Here is a 19,764-nt window from a genome sequence, read left to right as displayed (position 1 = left end):
TGGAGACTGGTGTAATAGGAACATTTAAAAGACTCTTAGACACACACATGGATGCAGAAAAAATAGGTTATGGATGTGAGGTAGGGTAGGTTTAGACTGTTGAGTAAAATTTAAAGGTCGACATATAGGATGGTAACCGTATTGCCCAAATACACCAATTAATCTACAACCCATATGTTTTGAAGGGTGGGAGGAAACTGGAGCACCCAGAGGAAACCCATGCAGACTCGAGGAGAATGTACAAACTCCTTACACACAGCACCAGATTTGAACTTGGGTTGCTGGTACTGTAATTGCGTTGCGCTATCCACTACGCAAACCGCGCCAACGTCTACGCTAACTCTGTCACCCTAAAGTAGGTCGGAACAACATCATGGGCCAAGGGCCTATACTGTGCTGTAATACTCTATGATCTATGAGGAGATAGATAATGGAAGAAATTGGGAATATGGGAATAAGGATAGAGGACTCGTAATGATTATCTCTATGGCAGAGCAGCCTCATAGGGCTCCTCTCACTCCTATTTTACAATGTTTCAGTCTAATCACCCAGCTTCCTTCTTCCAATGTGTGCCCTTAAAGTCTTTATTTGTTTGACAGAAATCTGTACATTTCTCATGCTTTTTGGCAGTGTACTCCAGTTCATAACAATTGAACATATAAAGGATATCCTGTTCTCTTTCTATCTGCTTCTGGCACCAATGACCTTAGACCTGTGCTTGCTGGTTATCAAGGCTCCTGCCAGTGGAAATGGATTTTCCAATTTAGTACATCAAATCTCATATAAATTTTAATCTCCCCTTAATCACCTCTGAACAATTCCAGCTTTTCTCTGGAGTATCCACATCTGTGTTCCTAATTACAGTGCCCATGTGATGCACAATAACAATTGATGCTAAGGCCATTTGAGATTGTAATGAGGCGAATGGGCAGCCTTGGAGCCAGCAGCACTACACATGAAGTGAACATCCAGACCCAAACTGGCAAGTGGCCTGGAGGAGAAGGGACAGTGCTGTGCAGCTTCAGAGATTAGACAAGGATCTGTGCCTGAGAGATTACACAGCATGGAAAGCTGGTTGAAGCATTACCTTGTGCAACAGCCTGAGTTTCAACTGAGATCAGCGAACCAGGAGACTGAGCATCAATAAAATTCTTGTACAACCTCCAGGATGCGGTCTGCCATCTATTTGTGTGACAGAATGACAAACAGCAGCAGCAGTTTGTAGCATCTACAGGCGGGATACACTCCAGGACTCACTTCAGACAGCATCTTCCAACCTCTTATTTTTAAGTTATTTTTGTTGAGCTTTTATTTAAAACAAATACCAAAGAAATCAAATAATTAGAAGCACTTCAAAATCTTAAAACTCACAACCTCTGGCAGCTAGAAGGACAAGGGCAGAAAAAAGAATGAGAACACCAGCATCTGGAAGTTGCTCTTCCAAGTCACATACCTTAGAAATATATTGCAGTACCTTCACCATAATTGGGTCAAAAGCTTGAAACTATCTCCTTAACATAGACTGTAGCAGTTCAAGAACTTCTTGATGGAAAGACCACAGTCAGTCTGGGTTGGCTGCAAAATCTCAAGTCCCATCAAGGTGAGCAGTGAAGCATATCATCCTGCTGACTCACGGCTGCTCTGACAGATTGAGTTAACCTTTCTAATAGAATTATCAAATTTGCAGATGATACAACAGTAATTATCCACAACAGCACAGAAAGGAGTATGAAAGGCTCATAAAATGGTGTTAGAACCACAACCTGATTCTCAACCTGGACAAGACAAAAGAGATGATTGTGGACTTAAGGAAAATGAAGGTCAACCATTCTTCACTACACATCAACAGTTCCATTGTGGAAAGAGTGGAGAGCACAAAGTATATATAAGGGAGGACCTATCCTGGACACAAAACAATTCATCATTAGTCAAAAAGGTGCAGAAGTGCCTACAAGGTTGAGAAGGGCAAGGCTACCGACCTCTACCTTGACAACATTTCATAGAAACACCAATGAGGTTATCCTGTCATTGTGTGGTATGGAAGCTGCAAAGCATCTGACCGGAAGTCTATCGAGGATCATTAAAACAGCCGAGGATTACTGGTTCCCCCTTTCCTCTGTTGCTTAACATTTCAATTTAGACATAAAAACTCGGTAATAGGCCATTTCAGCCCACATGTTCGTGCTGCCCAATTTACACCCCATTAACCTACTCCTCTGGTATGTTTTGAACGGTGGGAAGAAACCAGAGCCCCTGGAGAAAACCCACAACGACATGGGGAGAAAGTACAAACTCCTTATGGACAGCACAGGACTTGAACCCCTGTTCTGATCACTGGTGCCAAAACAGCGTTGCACAAACTGCTATGCCAACCGTGCCACCCTATTTACTGAGAGCACTGTCCGAACAGTGCCCAAGGAATTATAGGAGACCCCTTCAATCTACTGCATTATCTCTTCAACTCACTGCCATCAAAAAGGTACAGGAGCATCAAAATCAGGACGGCCAGGCTGGGGAATAGCTTCATTCCACAGGCTGTGAGACTGATAAATAATATCCTGTAACCATGACAATCACCCCAAGTATTTATGTATATTTATTTTGATTATTTATGTGATCTTTATGTACTGTGTATTGTGTGTTTTTGTGTGTGCACCATGGTCTGGAGAGATGCTGTTTCGTCGGGTTTTATATATACATATATATATATATATCTGTATACAATCAGATGATAATAATTTGCACTTTAGAAAAGGCAGCTCACCACCACCTTCTCAAGGGCAATTAGAGATGGACAATTAAATGCTGGCTCAAACTGCAAGCCCATTATTCCATGAATGAATAAGAAAGGTTATCAGCAATTTCCAGATAGCCCTTCTTAAAAATCGTTATCAAGAAGCATCTACAGGGACAGCTCCTTTATTTCCACTTATACTGGGTATCTAACCTCCCAAAGTGAACACACATCTATTATCAGGCAAAGAGGTAATGTGTCATGAGGGGTGGGGTGGGGTTTGGGAAAGGCAGAGGAATTTAAAAAGGAGGATTCCAGGGCACTGGGGCAGAAGACATGGGGATACAACACTGAATGAAAGGCAGGGCCTTGGTCTCTGTGCAAAGATTGATACATAGTTTAATATTATACTGGGCCACTTTGCCTGCTTACAGTTGTGTGAAACCTCTTGATGAGAATTCTGCTGTGAAATAGGTTTTTGGTTCCTTCAATGCATCCAGGTTCATGTTAATTGCAAATCATCAATGCCTCACAAGTGGGTCCATGTAAATATTACCCATGTTTCAATAGGTAATTCAATCTTTGGGCAACATAAATCTTCCTACAATCAAAAGATTACATTCTTTCAAAAGTCTGATGAAACCATACTGCATTAACACAAACTTTTGTGTGCAAATATCACCGAGTTCTGTTCATGTTGTTTAATGGATGCTTCATTTGTAACAAGGGCATTAATAACACTGCAAAGAACATTTTATCACATTGGTATCAGCAACGTATCAATGCCAAAGCACGGCAGGGCCTATGATAAGGCTACCTTTGCAAGTTGTGGAAAAAATATCCCTATAAATGATTGATTCACCCTTACCATGTGTCTGAGCTGTGGGATCATGAATTGTAGATCACATGCAATTAAACTTGGTGTTAAAAGGGTCAGTGTCAGTGTAGAGTGTACTTTTCTTCATATATTGTTGGCTTCAGAGAATTGAACCTCAAGTCCACTTCTTTAGTATCATTTTATATTGATGGGATCTCCAAAATTTAAGGGGTCAGCTGAAGGAGTAATTGCAAAATGCTGGGCACACAAAGATATATTATCACCTTAGGTTCTTTCCACGATTTCTCCCTGTGATAATATGTTATAATTTACTTTTAATTCATATAAGAAATGTGGAATAGCCTACAATTAATTATTGCCACCTCTTGAAATCTGGAGATGTTCTCTTTTCTTTAACCACTGCATGTATGCATTGTATTCCATTTCTCTGTAATCGTTATGAAGTAAATTATGCAATTTTGAGCATGTTTACATGTTGTTCATTGATTCCTTTTGCAGATATAAAGCTATTGTCAGACCGATGGATATCCAAACTACCAATGCCCTGATGAAGATTTGTGTGAAAGCTGCACTCATCTGGGTTTTTTCAATGCTGCTGGCTGTTCCCGATGCTGTGTATTCCGACTTGCATTCTTTCTATGACCCTCATACCAATAAAACATTTAAGGCATGTGCCCCATTCCCACATGACAATGATCTACATCCAAAAATCCACTCCACGGTATCGTTCCTGATTCTCTATGTCATCCCACTTTTCATCATCTCCGTGTATTATTTCCACATTGCCAAGAACTTGATCAGGAGTGCTTACAATATTCCAGCAGAGGGCAATCAACACATATTGAGACAGGTAAGCCCACAGCTTTCTGGCTGCTCAGTTTCAGAGGTGATGCCATTGTATCAATGCAAAATGAAGGCCATTTGCAGTCAACAACGACAGCATAGAAATCTGCTTGAAAACAATCAGTTCCCTCGGAAGAAGCAATTTCCATTCACTGTAAGATCGCAGTAAGTACAAAACTTGCTGACAATTAACAGTTTTGAATGTACTTGTGGGCTTAGATTTTTGGTGTGACCTTTAAGAGCTCGCACTCTCCTGGTGATGTCTCTAATGCTCTGAGATATTCATTCTCTTTGGTACAGCTAGATATGATTGTTAATGGCTATACTGATTGATGTTAAGGGGGAGATGATTGACAACAGAACTCTACTATCCATTGCTGTTCCACAGTACTGTTTGCATGAAAAATGGTGTGCATCCATGTGGTAAAGAGCAACTCTTGGGGAACTCCTGGCATCCTCTGTAAACATGTCATCCTTTCTTTTCTGATGGCGAACTAGTCAAACAGGAAAGCCTGCAGACACTGTTATTGTAGTATGGTACACAAGAGTGCTGGAGACACTCAACAGGTAATGCAGCATCAAAAGGAATTAAACAGGAATCAACATTTTGGACCTGAGCCCTTTGTCAAAGTAATGGCAATGTGCAACAGATAGGGGTAACAGTAAGAACTCTTGATTGAAGAGAGTCTACAAAGGAATATGACAATGGAATTCCTCATTAGATGCCTTAATACAAGAAGCCAGCAAGCTGCTGATGGATTTGATGTAACAGTAGCCCAGATTTAACATAAACAATAGAAGCAGAAGGCAGCCATTTGAGCCTTTACATAATAAGATCTTGGATAATTATTTACCTAAGTGCCACTTTCCTGCACTAAACCTGTATCCTCTTATCGCCTTCACATAGAAAAATTATCCTATCTGCATTAAATGCTGTCAGCAACTGAGCCTCCAGTATTTTCTCAGGGAAGCAATTTTAAAGATAGGGTGAGGAACTTCCCATTTCATTTCTGAATAATTTTGAGACTGTGGCCTTTGCTTCAACCAGTTGAAACTTCATTTATCCTTTGGTAAAGAACAGTGAAGTCACTTCTTATTCTTCTAATCTACAAAAAGAGAGGCTAAGGGTCTCAAAGACTGACCCAAAACATTGACTGACCACTTCTCACCATGGATGCTCCCTGAACCACTCAGCTCCTACAAGACTCTCATTGTTTGCTCAAGAGAGCACAAACCTAGGCTTCTTCACCTCTTCTTATGAGACAAACATGTCAAAGATCAATCCAGTGAACCTTTATTGTGGTTTTCTAGTTTGCGGGGAAATACCGTGTCGTGCTGCTTGTTTTGACTGATGACCTCTCACTTTGTAATTGACAGCAACTTTGGCATCTCAGTGTAGAAGTCCCTGGAGTCCAGCAGGGTCCCAGAAAGGGAATCATTTGCAAGAGCAGAAGACACATCGGAGATGGCAAATGGTGAAATCTGAAGCCAAGCGCAATATGCTGGGGGAACTCTGCAGGTCAAGAAGCATCAGTTGGAGAAAAGGAATGATGAGGAAGGGCACGGGCCTGAAACCTTGACCATTCTTTTTCTTCAAAAGCTGCTGGTGAACCTGCTGAGTTCCTCCTGCAAATTGTGTTTAGATCTGGTACAGGTTGTTTTCAATGGAGAGTAGTCATGTGAGGCAACACAAAGTGTATCAATTTTGCTTATTTTTAACTTTTTGATTTTTACACATTTTAGCAATTTTCAGGTGTTTATTTTTAAAATGATTAACATTCTTTTTCAAAATTGCTTAAACATACCAATAGTTAATGATTATTTCTGAATATGTAGGTCTGATTGCAGTGAAACCCAACAAGAGACGGGTGCTTGGCTTAGCCATCTGCCATTTCGCTCTGTTGGAGAAATTCAGCAGGTCAAGCAGCATCCATGGGAGAAAAAGAACTGTCAATGTTTCAGAGTGTAGCATCTCCCCCAGCCTTAGTCTTGACAATGCTTTCTCCGCCATACGTGCAACTTGAACTACTTGAGTTGCTATTACCAGGTTGTCTGTTGCTCCAGATTCCAGCATTTGCAGTCTTCGATGCCTCTCCAGTGGCATTTTGTTCAGCAGCATTGTTGGGGGGGGGGGGACTGGGTGGATTGTGTGGGCAACCCCAATCCTGTGAGATTGGCCATCTCCCCTCAAGAGATGAGCTGGTCCAACCAGCCAAGCTCCCATGGGGAAACTGCACAGAATCAGAATGTATAGCAGAGGTAAGAGAGGACAGCATATGCTGTCTGGACTAATACAACATGGACCCATTTATGATGTTTCTTTTAAGCAATAAAGAAACTTTGGTTCTTCTGGTATCAACAATACTTTATTTACAACTCACAACTCTGTGGTGCAGCCATGTTCTGTACACCTTGAATCTAACCAAAATTAAACATTCATCTCTGACTGCCTCTAGTGGTCAGGAGGATCATTAGCACTTTATCACTACATCTCCTTTCCTTAAGATGTTTACTTCAACAACATGACACACTAATACAGTATTCATTTAAAGTTCAACACAAACATAAGACAAACATCAGGAGCACAAACTTTTAAGTGTGCTGTTCTTTTTTTTCTTTTAGAGATTTAGCCTGTCAGTTGCTTTGACAATGCGTGTGGATCTTATTAACACAGGTGCTTGTGTTGGCTCTGCTGGCCCACTAGTGTTGAGCATTGGTGGTGTTTCCTCTGTTGCTGTGCAGGCTGGATCTTCTACATTTGTCTGTTCTTGCAGAGTCTCTTGTGCTTTCAGCAGGCTCTTTTGATTCCTCCTCAGTATTTGACCATTCTCTGTTCTGACAGTGTAGGATCTTGGATTTAGTTCTCCATAGAACAGTGGCATTTTGTCCAAATTATTGGAATCTCTTAGTCTCACTGTGTCATGTTGTGCCAGTGGCCCTAAGCTTCTTTCTGACTTGTCTTAGTTTGCTTTTCGTCTCCTTTGCAGATGCTTTTGTTTCCATTTGATATTTCTTGTGGTGTTTAGACTGCATGCTGGTAACAGCACAATAAAGGAATTTTGCTGCCTCATGGGCAGCTTAAAAAGGAATGTGCAGGAATTTTGAGTCAAATCCTGCACCGTGATTTATCCTGCAGGATCCTACAACTTTTTTGAGGAAGCCTGCAGTATAAATCATACTGGAAAAAATCATTGATGATCATCCACTCTACTGCACGTCCAACCACTGGGACTGTTGCACTCAGGTACTTGCAGTCTAAATAGGCACCCAATGTGAACAACCATATGGGCAGTAATTATGTTAATTTTTTCAGCGATTTTCCTGACATTGTAGTCTAAAAAACATAACTGTTCTTGTTTGAGTCTGCAGAGTAATGAAGTGTTGTATGTAGTCTACACCTCAACACGAGATCAGCAGGAGACATGCCATGTTCAAGTGGTGAAGCTCGGTAACTCAATAGAGCTAGATAAGGATCTGCGCCACTGTCTTGTGATTTATTGAGCAACTGTTTAATCATATGAACTCCTTTCTTTGCTTTATCTTTTGACTGTAGTCTCTTTCAGGTGGCCAGAATAACCCAATGTAAAGTTGCATATTCTACCCCCATGCGGCTCTCGGGGTATCCACCTGAAAGAGCAGAAGGCGCTTCTGAGGCGCACTTCCTAACCCTCCACCAGGAGGGATAATCGCTGGAGTACTGAAGTCCTCCTAGGCACCTGAATGTCGCCGCGCCTGACAGCCCCCATCCCCGCACCTGACAGCCCCCCCTCCCCACTGCCTGACAGACCCCTTCCCCACTGCCCCTGCCCCCCGGCGCGGGACTTCAGGGCAGAGGCGGCCGGCGCGGGACGTCTGGGCAGAGGCGGCCGGCGCGGGACGTCGGGGCAGGGGTTACTGGTGCAGGATGTCAGGGCTGGGGTGGCAGGTGCAGGACTTCTGGGCAGGGGTGGACGTCCCCCACCGGCCACCCCTGCCCTGACGTCCTGTGCCAACTGCCCCTGCTCCGAAGGGACAGGAGCCAGAGTGTGCTCCGAGGCGCCTCTCCTGCAGCTGTCCCTTTCAGGTGGACAGCGCTTTCAGGGCTGCCACCTGAACGACTATTCCACAGGTCTGCATCCGCTTCTGCAGGCACATTCTTGGTGGAGAACGCTCCTGAAAGCGGCATGTGAATGCAGAGGACTTGAAGTCACATGCAGGGGTGCAGTGGTAAATTTATAGGAGCCGGAGCTCATCAAAATGGCGACAAGGTGCTCTTGCGAGACCTGGTCTTGGTGGCCACCATTTTGTATTTGCCACTGTATAATTTACAGTGACCAGTAGGATTACGAAGTAGAATGACTGGTCATGAAAGAATCAGGTTTGTTGAGACTTGAGAAGGTGAGTGGGGGTGTGCTGCCAAGGAACAGGAAGGGGGGGGAGTGATGAGCTACCGGAGGGTGGGCTGCCAAGAACATGGGGGTGCTAAAATCTGGGGGTGGGAGGGCGGGTGCTGCCTCTGTTTCTACTGCTTACGTAGCAGTCCCAAAGCGGCTCGGTGAGATGCCAGTGTGGCCTGGTGAGGAGCTAGAGTGGCGCTCCAGTAAGCTCCAGCAGCCCTGCACCTCTGGTCAAGTCGAAAATCATAGTATTCTGCAAAGTTCTGGAATTCTCTACTACTGTCGCAGGGTCCATTGTTAATTTGAGGAATTCCATGTGTTGCAAAGATCGATTTCATATATTTGATCACACAAGCAGCAGACATATTAGAAAGCAGCACAATCTCCGGATAGTTTGATAGGTAGTCAATAACAACAGGTAAATTTTTCTATACATGTGGAACAGATAAGTCGAAATTTTCTGCCATGGTTCTGCTGGTAAGTCAGTTATGATTATGGGTTCCTATTCTGCTTTAAGTGATGTTTCAAACAGGTATCACAGCTTGAAACCATCCTGTCAAACGTCACTGTTTATCCCTGGCAAATAAACAGCAGTTCTAGGCCACATCTTGCATTTTTCCATTCCAAGGTGCCCCTCATGCGACCTTTTCAGCATCTCTTGTTGCAGTGATTGAGGATTGATAATTCTGCTCTGACTGAGTAGAAGCTCATTTACAACACTCAGCTCAGCTTGTAGTATGGCTGACATTTACCTTTAGGCCATCTTTCATTCAGATTCTTGATGACCTTCTGTAGAACTATGTCCTTTACTGTTTCAGCTGTAATCTGGTTGTATTTCATGTCAGATATGGAAAAAGATTCATTGATCAGATTCACATGGAGATTCAAAGCTATCTCTGTGGAGCTCTCATTGTGTGCTTCACTCTGTGTCTTTGACCTGGACAATGCTTCAGCGAACACAATAAGTTTCCCTGGTGTGTACACCAATTCAAAGTCATAACATTGTAGCTTCATCATCAGTTTTTTGATTCACAGCAACATCTCACTGAGATTTTTTTTAAATGGCTATTAATGGCATGTGGTCTGTCTCTGCCGCGAATGTTGGTAGTCCATGCACATAACTGTGGAATTTCTCGAGTCCAAAGACCAGACCGAGACACTCATTTTTTATCTCCACATATCGACATTCAGATGTAGTCATTGTCCTTCATGCCTGAAGTAGTACGGCACCTAGTTCATCTTTTGAAGCATCCATAGACATTTTCCTCCTTCTGGATGAGTCAAAGAACATCAAAAGCACCAGTTCTGTAGTTAGAATGGCCTTCAGTTGTCCCAATTCTTCCTTGTGGTCGGCTATCCACTTGAATTCACATTTGACCTGTAACAACTTACTCAAGGTACATTGCTTGGGAAGACATGTTTGGTTGAATTTATTAATGAAATTGATCATTCCCAGCCCTCTCAATATGCCTTTTATTTTGTCAGTGGGTCTGGACATCTCTACAATTGTTTTCACCGTGCTCTTGACTGGCTCCACATCTGCCTCTGACAGTTTATCTCCCAGAAAGATGATTTTCTTCACACCAAACTGACATTTTGCTCTGTTTAGCTTTAATCCATACTTCTGGATGCGATGTAGCACTTTGATGAGCCTCTCATTGTGTTGTTCTTGTGTGGATCCCCATAGGATCATGTCATCCATATACACACATTCCCCATTTATGTCTTCTATGATGTGCTCCATTGTCCTGAGGAAATTCCAAAAGGCATCCTCAGACAGGAGTATTGCCCAAACAGTGTATTAAATATACAGTATTTTGTGCTTTCTTCATGCAGTTTTATTTTCCAGAAGCCCTGGATGCATCCAATTTAGTGAAGAACTTTGTACCAGCCATCTCACTTGTAATTTCATCCCTGGTTGGAATCTGATAATGTTCCTTCTTTATATTGGCATCAAGTCTTTTGGGTCCGTGCACACACGTAGGTCACCTTTCTTTTTTTTGACACACACCATTGAACTTACCCATTCTGTGGGCTCCTCCACTTTCTTTATGATCCCTAGTGCCATCATTTGATCGAGTTCCTGCTTGAGCTTTACTTCTAGTGCCGCTGGAACTCGTCTCTGGGCATGCACTACTGGCTGTGCGTGCTCCTTTACCTGTATCTTATTGGTGAATAGTAGAACTCCAAACCCCTTGAAGGTGTCTGGAAATTGATCCAGTATTTTCTCTACACTGTTCTGTGAACTGGCACTATTAATGTGGTACACCCTCTTGACTAGGCTTAAATTTTCACATTCTTTGTCACCAAGCAGTGATTCATGTCCATCTGGGACTACTGTGAACCTGAGGTAGTGCTCTTTATCTTTAAGTTTCACCTTGAGTTTTCATGTACCTTTCGTATCCATGCTTTGTCCATTGTAGGCTTTGAGCTGAACAGGATTTGAATGGATGTATGGTTTTATCTTCATTGCCCTGATGTCACACTCATAGATCAAATTGGCCTCTTCCCCTGTGTCCAGCTTGAAAGGAATATTTGCTCCATTTGTACGCAATGACACAGTCCACTTGTCCTGCTCAACTCTGTTCATGCTTGGCTGTTCAGTGTCTGTTGGGTTGAAATCTTCCTGCACAACCATGGCCATGAAGGATGCATCAATGAGAGCAGTTTCTTCTTTAGTATCTTCTATAGTGTGCACAGTTTCAATTCTGTTTTGTTTCCCTTTGGAAAAAAACATTGCTTTGCATAGTGATTCTGCCCTTTGCACTTATTACAGACTTTTCCAGACTAGGCATCGTTTTGGTACATATTGAGTACATTGTTTGCACTTGAATGTTTCTCCATCTTTTTGTTGCTTCTTATGTCTGTTTTTTTTTTGTTTGTGTCCAGACACCATGGCTATGACTATGCCTTCATCTGGCTTTTGCACTCTCACTGAACTTTTTCGCATGCTGCAGAGCTAATTCACTGCTATGGCATATCTTTACAGCTCCAGCTAAGTTTAGCTCTGTCTCTCGCAGCAACCTCTCACTTTCTTATCAACAATCCCAAAAAAAATCTGATCACAGATCATTGAATCTTGCAGAAATGCAAAATTCCATGTTCTTGCTTTTAGTTTGAACTCCGTCAAGAAAATATCAAAGTTCTCTGCCTGTAGTTGCATGTGTGCGCGAAAGACATACCTCTCAAACGTTTATTTTTCTTTGGTGAACAGTGTTCATAAATCATCTTGATAACCTAGTCAAACTTGCCCCAGTCTTCTGCCTTGGCAAAAACAAACGTGTTGAAAACCTTTAGTGCTTGAGGCCCAACCACCGTAAGTAGCAGTGTAATCATGCCTGCATCTGGTTTGCTATTGAATCCAATGGCTTGCAGATACAGCATGAACCATTGTTTGAACAACTGCCACTCATGGTCAATGTCCCCAGTTCAATTCACAGCGTCAGGACCCACTTTCCATTTCTTTACTCATACTGATTAATGCACTCTCTTGGTACCATGTGATTTTTTTTTTAAGCAACAAAGAAACTTGGGATCTTTTGTATCAATGGTACTTTATTTACAACTTATGCCTCTTGCGATCTTCAGAATCAGAATTTAATTTGGTGTTTTGCGACAGCATCAGAGTGCAAACATTCATATTATCACCACCTTACAACATTATAAATTAAAAAAAATAATAATGCATGAAAAGTAAGGTAGTGTCTTTGGTTCATTGATTATTCAAAAATCTGATGGCAGCAGGACAGAAGCTGTCCTTGTGCCATTGAGTGCTCGTCTTTAGGCTCCTGTACCTTTTTCCTGATGCTATCTGAGGGCGTGGTCTGGGTCATGATGGATAGAAGCTGCTTTTTTAAGACATCGCTTCACGTAGATGTCCTCGATGGAATGATCTTCTGGCATTAATGAGCACAACATTCACTGATATAAAATATTTATTAGCTTGTCACCATAGCCCAAATTTATCAGTCAAGTTCAAACTAAATTCCAGAGATGATCAAGGGAAGAGCTCTGTTGTGAAATGAAGGCACTTTAATGTGTTTATATGGAAGTCTTTTGATTGCTGTTGAAGATAAAGCTTTGCTTTGTGTATAAGGAGTGGGATCACACTGTTGTTATAATAACCCACAAAGAAACATTGCAGGCTTCTGATTATGTTCCAAGTGACATCCCATGTACTCACAACCCCCACATTTCTTTTCAAAATCAAGTCTGAAATATGCTGTTAAATAATAACCATTTCAACATATCTTTCTTCCTTCTGAATAAATCACATGGAAAAACAAATCAGAGCTCTTTCGTAGTTCCAAGCCTATTACTAAGATACCAGAATCAGAATTTATTGTAATGAAGAAGTCATGAAATTCAGTGTTTTCCAGCAGCATCTTAGTGCAAACATTCATATTATAACCATCTTAAAACATTACTATAAATAACAATAGTAGAGCACAAAAAGTAAGGCAGTGTCTTTGATTCATTGATCATTCAGGAATCTGATGGCAGCAGGGAAGAAGCTGTCCTTGTGCCATTGAGTGCTCATCTTTAGACTCCTCTTCCTTTTTCCCTGATGGTAGCAGGGTGGAGGGCATGGCCTGGGTGGTGGGGGTCTTTGAGGATAGGGGCTGCTCTTTTAAGACACCAGGTCATGTAGATACCCTCAATGGAGTGGTCTGATGCCCATGATGTCACAGGTTGAGTTAACAACCTTCTGGAGTTTATTCTTGTCCTGACAATTGGCACCTCCGTACCAGGTAGTGATGCAACCAGCCAGAATGCTCTCCTCGGTATATCTGTAGAAGTTTTCGAGCGTTTTCGGTGACATCAAATCTCCTCAAGACACCTCACAAAGTATAGCCGCTGGTGAGCCTTCTTTGTGAGTACATCAACACGGAGGCTCCAGGACAGATCTCTGGAGGTGATGACACCCAGGAATTTGAAGTTCTTGATCCTCTCCACTACTGAGCCCTCGATGAGGACTGGGTCGTGCTCCCCTGACTTCCTTCTGAAGTCCACAACCATATCCTTGGTTTTGCTAACGTCGAGCGCAAGGTTATTGTCGTTACACCATTCAACGAGCTGATCTATCTCCCTCCTGAACGCTTCCTCATTGCCACTTGTAATTCTGCCAACAGCTGGGGTGTAAAGTTATTCATTGGCAAACTTGGAGATAGCATGGAATTGTGTCTGGCCTCAGTCATGGGTGTATAATGAGTAGAGCAGTGGGCTAAGCACGCATCCTTAGAGAGCACCTGTGTTGATAATCAGGGAGGATGTATCACTGAAAGTGGAAAGCTCAGCATTAAACTTTGAGTGAATTCTCATTGTGGCACCCCAATGTTTGGGCTCAGCTAGATGGAATTGTCAGTAGTTACGTTCAGTTGTATAGCACAAGCTGGAGTCGTATGATTGTAATTAATGTAGCTGATGATGACATAAAGACTTGTTTGTAGAGGACAATATAACAAACCAATTTCACATTTCTTCTCTCAGTCAAGAGTATAATACTTGAGCTGTATATTTCTAAAATGTCATATTTACCCCATTTTTGGCATGTCTGAGCCATGGAGAAGTATAATAATTGTCAAAAATGTCAAGCATTATTGGGACAGGTGAGCAGTGTACTATTTAAGATGATCTCCTCAATAAATATCTTTAATCAGTGTATGAGCTGCATGAAAAATCGCAGTATAATGAGAAAGGCAATGACCCCAATCCAGTGTTCAAAGGGCAGGGAGTCAATGAATTTCCAAGTTTTTCATTTTCTAAAGAAGCCCCATAAACCTGTCCTCACTCTCTCCTCCCCAGCATGACTACCATTCAGCAGCCCATTTATTGGAACAATTTCAGCATCAGGGATGTTTTTAGAGAAGGAAACAAAAATTAAATTCAAGAACGATATAAGGTCTCGGGCATGCAGTGAACAAATAGCTTGAGCATTCAAATCATCAATGATCATTTATTGTGATAACTGTAAAGGACAATGTGAAGAAAAAAGCCTGTAAGATTGTAAAACTAACCATTTTTAATAGCTTGAAATGTGGTGACATTTATAAGGGGTGTAAAGTTAAGTAATATGGAGAGCATCTATTTATACAGTACCTTATCACATCTCTCAGTTCAAAGTATGTCACTTTCAGTACTGCAGTGGTGTTTGTTATGGCTGCAAAATGCATCAGTTGGTTTATAACAGTGATTCCACATACCACAATGTAGTAAATGTGAAAGCAACATGAGCAGGTTATTGGGAGGATTGTCTGCTCATTTGTTTCATTCCCTCTGGTTATTTAATATTTGCCTCATTAAGTTGAATGGGAAGGATCTTGAATTTCCATTTTGATTATTTTTTTCCTGTACATGTACTCAGTTCAGAGGAGATCATGAGGTTTTCTAGTTGGATTGATAAAGACGAGATCTTGGTTTTGGTCTTTTCTGTCCACGAGGAGGGTGATTCAAAGTTATGCTCTGCAGGGTATTAGAATAATTTGGGAGGTATCATCTGCCCTGCCATGTTCTTATAAACCAGTATGCTATGGGTTGCCTAAGTCTTAACTCCAATTCATGATAGGAAATGTATCAGTAAGCAGTTCAAGCCACAAATGACTTCCTGTGCAGCTCCCAATGGATACCCCTGACTGTGATTTTAACACTGGAGAAGATGTTGATTGGAAAGCTATCTGAGAGAAAGCGGCTTTAAGTGGAGGCCTGACAACATCATTCAGATCACAACGGAGACGTGAGTTCCCCCATTACTTCCAATCCACAATGGAAAAACCTAGAAGGATTGGTTACACAAACTAAGCAACATGACCAGTAGTTTGTTCTAAGGGAGTGCTGAACTTGCTGGCAATCAGGTCCTCAAGAGGACCTGTCATTGTGAGCGGTGCAGTCCCTACCCATCAACTCTAGGTCCAGGTTTTAGGTTCATTTTCCACTCTATTGTGGTGATGAGAGAGTGCAGGCACTGTCAGAGGGGCCATTCAAGTGGAGCATTTAATTGGGGTTTTGTCTGCCTTCTTGGGTAGATAAAATACCACCATTCAGCCAACCCCAACCTCAGCCCTAGCAATTTTATACACTTAAATCAACCCAGGCTGATCCATTCTTTCCTTTTAGCTATAAATTTCTAGTCCTGGCAGCATCCTCAGTATTGGGTGCCACAATCATGCAACCAGTAGTTTCTGCCTGACAGTTAAAGTGATTCAGATTCAATCTTAACATCAAATGCTGCCTGAGTGGAGTTTGCACATTATCCCTGTGACTGTGCAGGTTTCCCCAGAATGCTCCAGTTTCCTCCCACATCCCATTAATATGCTGGTTTGAAGGTTAATTGGCTGCTGTCTATTGTTCCCAGTGTGCAGGTAAGTGGTAGAATCTGGGGATAGATGAGATGAGAATTTATTGTGAACATAAGTACATTGTAGAGATGCATGGAAATTCATACTTGCAGCCACACATGGACATAAGATATACCTACTACAATAGAGTCAATTAATGTTATACTATTGTGAAGGGAATGGGAATAAGTTGATCACTAATAGAGTTGCAGGCCACTGGAGTTAATGGGAATGAGGGAAAATAAAGTGTTATGATAGTAGGATGACTATGGTGCTTGATGGTCAGTGGACCCAGTGGGTCAATGGACCTGTTTCCGTGCCTCTAACTTGATGAATTAATGCAACACAACTTTCTCAAATTGGGTTGACTAGAACTGTGTACAGTTCTATTGCATTTAGCAATTAGTAATACTCCTTCAGTGAATAGGAAGAGAATTTACCTGGCTTTCTTCCAGCAGAACAGAAAATCTTTCGGCTTCCCCCTAATTTCTTCCAGAAAGCCCTGTAGAGAGACATCAGTGAACCCTTGGAATTTGCCTGTGATTTGTGTGATTGCTATTTAAACCTGCGGCAGTGTGAAGCTACGTATATTATGCAGCAGTAAATCCCATCTCTCTTCTTTTCTGTCTTAAATGAATGGTTGGTCAAAAGTTGCAACTTGATGGTGGATGTTCAACAATGAAGCGGGTAGTGCTGCTGTCTGATGGTTCCAGTGACCCAGGCTCATTTCTAACCTCCTGTGAATGCATGGATTTCTTCTACTTCCCTCCCACTTACCGAAGATGTGCAGGTTAATCTTCTTTGGCTTGGCTTCGCGGACGAAGATTTATGGAGGGGGTAAAAAGTCCACGTCAGCTGCAGGCTCGTTTGTGGCTGACAAGTCCACTGTAAATTGCTCCCCTTGAAGGTGAGAGATTAAAAATAATCATGGTGGAGCGAATTGGCACGAGAGAGAAGCAAGGACATGGAAGAATGATTTTGATGACAAACTGTCGCCGCTTTCAGGTGGAATCGCCTGGAAAATGCAGCTCTGGGAGCAGGCTGCGGGGGTCTGCAAGGGACGTTCAGGTGGCAGCACTGAAGGAGTTTTGCCACCTGAAAGGTCTGAATCAGGGAGAGGGGCCGCAGAGAAAAAGCCGTCTCCTGAGTCTGGGCAGGGGCAGCCATCTGACAGTTTTAAGCTTCTGGAACATTGCATTAATTTTTACTTGATGTTGTGGTTTGAAAGAAAGCTTTTACACTCCCATTTTTAAATTTATTGATAATGCTAAAAATTTGCTAACCTTTAAACTGGTGGAGATTCCCTCCTATCCATGATGACTACTGTTGTAAGTCTGAACTGCATTAGTACAGTGACCTTATACGATACATCAATGTTCCTACAATCCATGCTCCCATTTCAAGTATGCTCCTTCACAGCGACTAATGCTGGTGTGTGCAACTATATTAGTCCTGAGAGTTACAGCCATGGACTGCTCCGTTTGGTTGTCCACTGCTTTCACGTCTCCCCGCTGCCCGACAGCTCCCTCCTCACTGCCTGACAGCCCCCCGGCGTGGGACTGCAGAGCTGGGCCGGCCGGCAGGGCACTGTGGGGTTGGGGCAGCCAGTGGGGGACTACGGGGCTGCCCCAGTCCCGCAGTCCCACGCCGGGGGACTGTCAGGCAGTGAGGAGGGTAGGTGTCCACAGCGGGGAGGGTGGCTGTCACCAGTGGGGAGGATGGCTGTCAGCGGGTCGCCAGCTGACTGTCAACAGCCGGCCTGCTGCTAGGCACCTGAAAGTTGCTAGCAGCTTTGCCTGAGCTGCTTTCAGGTGCAACAGGGGATTCTTGGAGCAGGATATTATACCTACTGGAGAAGGGTTAGGTAGGTAAACCTCCTGGCCAGGTTCTCCACTTTCAGGTGGCCACCAGACAGCTGCATAGGAATTCAATAGGCTGTTTTACAGCCGGGTATTGTGGCTATCTGAAAGTGGCTTGTATCTCTAGGCATGCCTTCTTCAATGTTACAAGCAAATATGAGAATTTATTCACATCCTAATGAGATCTATTTACTCACATCCTAATAACCTGGGAGTTTACAACAATCCAAGCCTGTTACCTGTAATAAGTGAGTTTCAAGTAATCCAGAGGCCACTCCTCCTAAAATCAACTCAAAGTTTAAATTAGGTTGCTGCTTCCTTCAAGTAAAGCTGTAGGACAACGCTGGTTAAATTGAGGAGCTCAAATGATGGCAGCGTAAATAAAAACTGATGCAGTCGAATGCTGATTTCCTGAACTGAAATGTTGCTCTGATCTTCATTTGAGCTCATGGCTGCTCTCACCATGAATCTGCATAGTTTACACTGGATCACTTCACTGCAGCAGAGCATCTGGATTCGAACCTGGGAAAAAGATGCCTACAAGTCTCCAGGTCGAACTAAATGAACCTGATGGCGAATCAGAGCACAACATTGACACCAGCTGTCTTGATAACTGATGTGCTACGAAATGTATCAAGGGGTATCTCGGCACGTATAAGGGTCTGATGTGTAATCTATAGGGTCTTGTCAATTGAAAAATTCTGGGATATAATCCATGGATTTGTAACTATGCAGGACTCAATATTAAATGTTGGCAGAACATTGTACACTCTGCAATTTATTGCACAGATGTTCCAGCTTTGGTTTGGAGGGTGAATGATTTTTGAATGGCCATTAGGTGCCAGATTGCTATTCTAGTTGCCTGCTGTTGCTTTTGGAAGAAGCTGCTCAATCAAGTGGCACAGCTAGTAGAGCCACTGCCTCAAAATGCAGAGTCCCACCTAGATTCAATTCTGATCTTAGGTCTGTGTCTGTGTCGAGCTTCCACATCCTCACCGGAACTGCCTGGGCTTCCTCTGAGTGCTCCGCTTTCTTCCCATATTCCAATGACGTGTAGGTTGGTAGCTGAGATGGCCACTTTAAATTGTCCCACGTATATAGCTGAGAGATCAAACTTGATGAGAATATGGGTAGAATAAAATGGGATAAATGTGCGATAGGTATAAATAATTGGTTCGGACACAGGGTAACAAAGGAGCAGTTTCCATGTTGTATCTCTATAACTTGGACTCCAACCCCAACCCGAACAGCAAATTGCTTCTAGGGAATTTGAATGCCTTTTGAATTTTCTTACTTTTCAGTTGTACATGTAGGCTTGAAAGGAACTTTTGAAATCTGTTGGGATACTTTCAATTTAAATTTTGTAAAAAAAATTAGATATCAAGCACGCTAATGGGCCATTTTTGGCCACTGGTCCATGCCGCCCACTTTACACCCGATTAACCTACACCCCAGTACGTTTCCCCAGAGGCCCCGGGGAAAACCCATGCAGACAGATGGAGAACATACAAACTCCTTACAGGCAGTGTGGGATTTGAACCACTGTCCTGATTGCTGGCACTGTAAAGGCATTGCCACTACACCAACCATGCTGCCCACTTTCTGGGATTCATTGTCAAGGTCCCACCAGCTTTCAACATTTGTTCCAGAAATTCCCTGAAAATGTTAGTAAATAAGTACAAGTGCTCTGCTGTCTGAATTACATTATCAAATAAAACCAGAAAGTATTGAAAGCATTCAGTGGGTCAAACAGAATCTATGGGAAAAAGAACAGTCAATG

General features: G+C 42.6%; 1 protein-coding gene across 1 annotated transcript in view; it reads left to right on the top strand.

Moving 5' to 3' along the window:
- grpr (gastrin-releasing peptide receptor) overlaps positions 1-19,764 on the top strand; it is a 65,319-nt gene that overhangs the window by 19,003 nt on the left and 26,552 nt on the right. Inside the window, exon 2 of the mRNA XM_069889921.1 lies at positions 4,071-4,422. Within this exon, the coding sequence (XP_069746022.1) occupies positions 4,071-4,422 (352 nt within the window). The remainder of the gene's footprint in view (positions 1-4,070; positions 4,423-19,764) is intronic.

The sequence above is a fragment of the Narcine bancroftii genome, chromosome 7 (assembly GCF_036971445.1).
Source record: "Narcine bancroftii isolate sNarBan1 chromosome 7, sNarBan1.hap1, whole genome shotgun sequence".
NCBI lineage: Eukaryota > Metazoa > Chordata > Chondrichthyes > Torpediniformes > Narcinidae > Narcine > Narcine bancroftii.
This window is presented reverse-complemented; position numbering and strand designations above follow the sequence as displayed.